This window comes from Malaclemys terrapin, chromosome 25 (assembly GCF_027887155.1).
Source record: "Malaclemys terrapin pileata isolate rMalTer1 chromosome 25, rMalTer1.hap1, whole genome shotgun sequence".
Lineage (NCBI taxonomy): Eukaryota > Metazoa > Chordata > Testudines > Emydidae > Malaclemys > Malaclemys terrapin.
In genome coordinates this window covers 13,268,460-13,275,420 of record NC_071529.1, presented here as the reverse complement: position 1 = coordinate 13,275,420, position 6,961 = coordinate 13,268,460, and the positions used below count along the sequence as shown (strand labels likewise).

At 46.6% G+C, this 6,961-nt stretch overlaps 1 protein-coding gene across 1 annotated transcript; it reads left to right on the top strand.

Annotated features, from left to right (window-relative positions):
* Window positions 1-1,181: 1,181 nt before the first annotated feature.
* Window positions 1,182-6,332, top strand: NEUROD2 (neuronal differentiation 2). Its single transcript, XM_054014362.1, has 2 exons — window positions 1,182-1,295; window positions 3,085-6,332. Exon 2 carries the CDS (start codon window positions 3,090-3,092, stop codon window positions 4,158-4,160), a length of 1,071 nt encoding a protein of 356 aa, XP_053870337.1. The 5' UTR covers window positions 1,182-1,295; window positions 3,085-3,089; the 3' UTR covers window positions 4,161-6,332.
* Window positions 6,333-6,961: the final 629 nt, after the last annotated feature.

Genomic DNA, 6,961 nt, shown 5'->3' with positions numbered 1-6,961 from the left:
AGCGGCCTGATTTTATCCCTGCGTTTACAGGTAGAGACAAAAAATAGAACCACGCTCCTGGATTGTTAATTCAGCCGTGTGTGTGTGTGTGTGTGTGTGTGTGTGTGTGTGTGTGTGTGTGTGAGAGTCAGAGAAAGACAGAGGAAGGTGTGTGTGTGAGAGAGAGGATGTGTGTGTGTGTGTAACAGGGGAAGGTGTGTGTATGTGTGAGTGTGTGTGTGTGTGAGTGACAGAGAAAGACAGAGGAAAGGATGTGTGTGAGAGAGAGGGTGTGTGTGTAACAGGGGAAGGTGTGTGTGTGAGAGAGAGAGAGAGAGGGGTGTGTGTGACAGAGAAAGACAGAGGAAGGGGTGTGTGTGAGAGAGAGGGTGTGTGTGTGTGTGTGTGTGTGTAACAGGGGAAGGTGTGGGTATGTGTGTGTGTGTGACAGAGAAAGAGAGAGAGAGCGAGAATAGGGGGCAGTCTTTGTGCACAATATTGGCAAATGCCCATACATTTACCTACCCTCTAACCTGCTTAGTGTGTCTGTCTGGTGGGGGGAGCTGATCACTAACACAGCCCCTCCCCAGAGACAAGTCCACCTTCTGTGGGGATTGGATACAGCAGAAAGGAGTGTCCTCTGCTACAAACCTTCCCTGGCACCTGGCTCTGGGGCCCGCCTGGGGGGGGGTTGACATAAATTTGGGAGCCTCCCCCCGTGTCCCCCTGCTACCGCCTGGGCTCCTTCCCCTGGTTCGCTGGTGGCAGGTCTGGGGAGGGAGCTGGGCTTGTTATTTTTTGCAGCCTGCAAACCGCCTGAGCTAGATCTGGGTCCCTCCGTGCAGCCCCCTCGCTCCCCAATCCCCCCCCCACGGGAGCCTGCCCCCCACATTCCAGGGGGGCGTTGCTCCGGCTCGCTCCCTACACCCCATTGTTCAGCCGAGCGCTGCTCTCCTGCTCCCCTTTCTTGCCCGTGGTCCCATTTTGCAGCGTGTGGGCAGATCTGTAGATTTGGATTTTTTTTTTTTTTGACTACAGAGTGACAGATGGCGATTCCTCCTTCCCCAGAGAGAAAAATCTCCCTGAATGCAGGCGCATGTCAATCATTGGCTCTCATGTGATAGCTCCAGCCGATGACGTGCCAACCATATGGCATTGGCATCAGAGCTGGTACCCCCTTTGCTTGGTAGAGATGCCACTCTCGCCTCCTTTTGGATAGAGCACTGAAGAAAGCTGTAGCACCTTAAGGAGCATTGCCCTGGTCCCAGAAGATGCTGGGGACAATGAAATAAGAATTCCTCCAGTTAGCTTTGAAGGTAAGTTATGTAAGAAGTGAAGGGGGGTGGGGGACTGGAAACTTGAATGGATAAAAAGCAACTTCCAGGGTTATTTTTTTTCCTCCTTCAGAACTGGCTTTATTTTATTTTAAGATCCGATCTATTTTTTTTGAGGGGGGAGAGAGTCTTATTTAAATTCCCCCGATTTAAGAGGGCAGAGCTCTGTGAAAATGAAAATAGACCCAATAAACTCTCTTCCATCCGTTGTCCCACCAGGAAACGAGATCTCGCTCGATATATCTGCACACATCGGGTAGGAACAAAGATGAAACTAGAGATTTTTTTTTTTATTTTTAACGGAGGAAAGGTGTCTTTAAAATCAGAAGGCTCCGGCTTTAATTTTTTGCTGGTTAAAAAAAAATTGCACTGCACACACACACACACACACACACACACACACACACACAAAGACAACGCTAAGGAAATTGACATGAGATCGCTCCCTTCAATCGCCTGGCTGGAGAGAAAGATTCTCGCAGCGAGATAATCTTGCAAAAGCAGAGAGAATTTGCTTTGGGAAATATACTCGTGCTGCAAACTCCGTAGTTTTTAGCAAGACACTCCCGTGTCTGGACGCGGGGCTGCGCATTCGTTTGTCTTCTTAATCTAGATTTTTATATCTATATACCCCCAAACCAGAAAAACCCGTTAAGATTTGTTTCTAGTGTCAGCCTTCGAGAGGTTGCGCGGGAGCCGCAGCTGGGGTGTGATTATGTCTCGCTGCATACAGGGGGGTTGATCAAAACCACAAGAACGTGGCGTGGGCAGAGGACAGTGATCGAATGCAAAGTTGGACAGCTGGGCCGAGGGGGGGGGTGCAGTGGGTCTGATCGGGCCGGTATGGGGAGAAGGGGGAGGGGGTCAAAGGTATTCATAATAATCGGAATGATCTGATCGTCTGTTTCGAGGCGGGCGAAGGGTGGGGAAATGGGTCTGTTCTGGACCACACTGCAGGAAAAGTTGAAGACTGTTGGCAGTGTCTTGGGCCGCAATGCATGGAGAAGAAATTGACACCCAGGGGGAGGAAGTATCGGCCGAGGAGGTGGGGCGGGGGAGAGAGAGACGAATGGGGGGAAATCGGTTTCCTAACATTTAAATCCCAGCCCTGAGCCCAACAGGACGGAATAAAGACGGCGGAAAATACAAAAAAAAAGTAGATCAAATTTAAAATAATAATAATCGGGAATTCCAAATGAATTATGAACCCAAATCTATCAAGCAAATGTCCCGGGATCAGTCACAAGGCGACGGCGAAGCCAATTCATTTCAATCCCACTTTGAAACGATTCGATCGTTTTGACGAGGGGTCTGGAGCTGGACCCCAGCCTTTCCCGTGGCGATTTCTGGGTTCGCTCGCTAGATTCTCTTTGCGGGGGGGTGTTCCGCGTGGGGAGGGTTTCTAACCCGCTGGAAGCCGGGCGGAAAGTCAAGGGCAGATTGGCATCCAATGAACATTTCCTCCCCCGGTTTCGTTTCCATTGCCAACTGCACCCCGCTCCGGTTCGGCGCCTGGGGAAGTGACCGTGCAAATCGCGTCTCCCACCCGCACCCCCAAATCGAATCGCCGCAGGAGCTGGCCACTTCTCCCCCCCTACACACACACACACACACACGGGTCCGGGTCTGAATCCCCGCTTCGTGCAGCCGAGCCGGGGGCCGGGGGCCGGAACCGCCGCCGGGGCGGGCCGCAGCCGAGACAATGGGCATTTGGGAAGGAGCGTGGCTAAAATGTTCCCTCTCTCTCCTCCCCCCGTCTCCCCCTCTCCAGCCATCATGTTGACGCGGCTGTTCAGCGAGCCCAGCCTGCTCCCCGACGTGCAGAAATTCCCCAGCTGGGCGGAGGAGTGCGAGGAAGATGAGCGGAGCGACAAGGAGGAGCGGAAAGGTAAAAGCGGCCCGCTGCAGGAGGAGCCGCGGGAAGGCTCCTTGGGCGAAAACAAAGAGGACGGGGACCTAGGCGGGGACGAGGAGGAGGAGGAGGAGGAGGAAGAGGAAGGGGTGGAGGAGGCCGAAGGGGACCGGCCCAAGAAGCGCGGCCCGAAGAAGAGGAAGATGACCAAAGCCCGGCTGGAGCGCTCCAAGCTGCGGCGCCAGAAGGCCAACGCGCGGGAGCGGAACCGCATGCACGACCTGAACGCGGCGCTGGACAACCTGCGCAAGGTGGTGCCCTGCTACTCCAAGACGCAGAAACTCTCCAAGATCGAGACGCTGCGGCTGGCCAAGAACTACATCTGGGCGCTGTCCGAGATCCTGCGCTCGGGCAAGCGGCCCGACCTGGTCAGCTACGTGCAGACTTTGTGCAAGGGCCTGTCCCAGCCCACCACCAACCTGGTGGCCGGCTGCCTCCAGCTAAACTCCCGGAATTTCCTCACGGAGCAAGGCCAGGAGGCCGCGAGGTACCACGGCCCCAATTCTTCCTTTGCCCTGCACCCTTATACCTACCAGTGCTCCCGGCTCTCGGGCACGCAGTGCCAGTCCGGCACCATGGCCAGCTCCCACGCCTTGCGGACACATGCCTATTGCGCCACCTACGAGACCCTCTATGGGAACGCGTCCCCAGACTACAACAGCTCTGAGTACGACGCCCCCCTGAGCCCCCCACTGTGTATTAATGGCAACTTTTCCCTCAAGCAAGACTCTTCCCCGGACCACGAGAAAAACTACCACTATTCTATGCATTATTCTGCCCTGCCAAGCTCCCGGCCGGCCGGCCATAATTTGGTCTTCGGCTCCTCTGGGATGCGCGGGGGCGTGCACTCCGAGAACATCCTGCCTTACGACATGCATCTGCACCATGACAGAGGCCCCATGTACGAAGAGCTCAATGCGTTTTTCCATAATTAACCCCCTTGTGACCACTGAAATTTCACCCCCCCTCCCCACGACTGCACATAGCAACCCCCCCCCCCAACCCACTTCCATTCTGCTCTAGGTTTTAAATGTCTCCTCCGCCCCAAAACTGTGAACGTACAATTGTTAGGTGTCTCCCCGTAACACACACACAAAGCTAGACTTTGCTCGGCTCACGGCTCTAGGTGAACTAGTCTCCCCTTTACTTGTCCCCCAAGGATAGCAGACCAGAACAGAGTATACACCGAAAAGAAAATTTACTTTGGTGCAATATATATATATATATAATGTAAAAAAAAATATTATTAAAAAAGCTAACCTTCAGGTTTGCAGTCGATTGAAACAAGTGTCTATTATGGCCACATGGAAAGAGAGTTTTAGGGAGAAAAAAATGGAAAATTAGAAACCCCATAAATTTTTTTTAAAGGGACAAAATGTGGACAGTAAAAAATAAATGGGGGGAAAATAGAGAAATCGAGCAATCTTTCCTCCCCCGCAAAAGTAAAGTGTATTGTTTGGCAACACATCAAAGTAAATTTTAAACAATGCCAGCTCGTTGTTGTTTTTTTTTAATTTATCAGGAAGCTTTTAGAAGGGGTTATCTCAGAAAAGGGGAATTCTCTATTCTTTCCGAGGATTCAGGAAAGATCCCATGGAAGTTTAATTAAGAAAAAAAAAATGTTTGCAACTTCAAATCAGCATTTCAATGCAGTAAGAACTTTTAGAAGCAATAAAGAGGCAAACAGAAGATAAATATATATATCTATATATATCTATGCAAGTAGGTACTGAACTAGAAAAGTAAAACACAAAAGAATTCATATGGAATATTAGACTATGGACCAAGCAACTTGTTGAGGTTAAAAAGGTGCACTTTTTGATTTGAAGGGAACGGAATGTTTACGTTCCCTTCATTGTTAACAATCAGTGACTTCAGCTTTTTTGAACACCCTTGTACCACAAGTAACATATTTTCCAAATTGTGTGTCATGATGTTTTTTACCTGTTTTAAAAACTTTTAAAAAAATAGAGGGGGGAAAAAAAGATTTCTATGAAATGGCAAAAATGTTTTGTTATGCATGGGTAGGAGCAAAAAAATGCAAATATGCAAATTATAAAGGTGGTGTGAAGAGAGCACTTATTATGTTATATATTTTAGTTGGCTATTTTTCCTATACTGAGGACTCTTTACGTTATTTCTTTATGTAAAGCATTTTTAGGGGAGGGAGGGAAAAATTTGTGTAACGAACACATCCGTATAAAAATATGGTAACAAGACCGGAACTGATATATCCTGGTATATTTTTTGGTGCATTGATCTAATTTGTTTCATTATTATTTATTCCATTTTTAACACATTATTTAAATCAGGAGACATCGTTAAAATATTTTTAAACCTGCCTACATCACCTTTAAACATACCAGCATTTTTAAATAAAAGCGAGGAAGAGAATTTCTGATAAATGTTTTAAAAAAGTTTTACACAAAAAAAATTGTAGCAAAGGTGAAAATGTCTATCAGACACCAGAAGTGCTTTTTTGTGTTTCTGTTCAGTTTAATTAAGATTAATAAATATTTATGTCGAATGATATGCAAAAGACAAACAGTTTCTTATAGTGATGTAATTTTTTTAAAATCAGTATTGTTTTGCTATAATCATCTCCACAAAGTCTCTTGGTTTTACATACGTCCCAAAGTTATTCTACATTTTAGCTAGCGTCATAAGGCAGATTTTAAAAGGTTAGAAATGGCATCATATTTTTTATTTTGCCTTAAATCTCTCTGACACTATTTTTAAAAAAAGTGAAATCAAGAATGTGATGGTGTGAGCAAACAAAACAGATTCTGAGAAACTTACCAGAAACTAGTGGGGGGGGGAGGGTGCTTACAAGCTAGAGAAGTTAAACAAAAAAAGTACATAAATAAACTGCATGCATCAGTATAAAAAAAGAAAGTAAAATATTTTTCCAGACTCTAAACTCGTATTCAATTGGATGTTTTAAGTATTACTCACAGTGGAAATTTCCACGAGAACTGATATCTTATGTGAAATGCACCAGTATACTCATTTGACGTTAAGAGCAGCAGTCAGTTGTGATTTGATTCAAAAGTGTAATTAACAAGCGTCCTAAGACGACAATTAATAAATATTAAATGTTGACTCTGTCATGTTTACTAGTTTACTTGAAATACTCATGCTAAATATATATCCACGAGACCCCATTCTTTCAGCCAGAGCACTCTCGGAGTACTTTTTTGGAGTGAGTGGCAAAGGAGAGCTCAGAACTACTCCACTCCCAGAAGCTTAACTTGTCTTCAAGGCAGCTGTCGATTGGCAACATGCTTAAAAATATATAGCGACTTTTGCAAGAGTCACATTCGATGTTATAAAGTTTAATGCAGTTTCCTTGTCGTGTACAGCTGGCATCTCCTTGTAACCCTTTTAAACAGTCTTTTTCCCTTTCCTTTATTCTGCGCGCCAGTTGCGCGATAAATTCAGAACAAAAATATATCTAAATACTGGTGCAATGCATGCATGGTTTGCCAAACAGGAGGGACAAAAACGTTTTTGGATAAGGTGCATAGGGTTTATATTTGAATATTCCGGCTTGCAGATATTTTTTTAAAATATATAACAATTATCATTCTAAAGTACCCACCAGGAGCACTGATATCAAATCTCTATACACCAGGAAGGCACTGTAGAGATGGTGACAACCATATCACCCCCAAATAAATACAGAAATGCAGTCTAGCTGGTCCTGATCGGCGACAGAGTCTGAGCCATTCGTGAT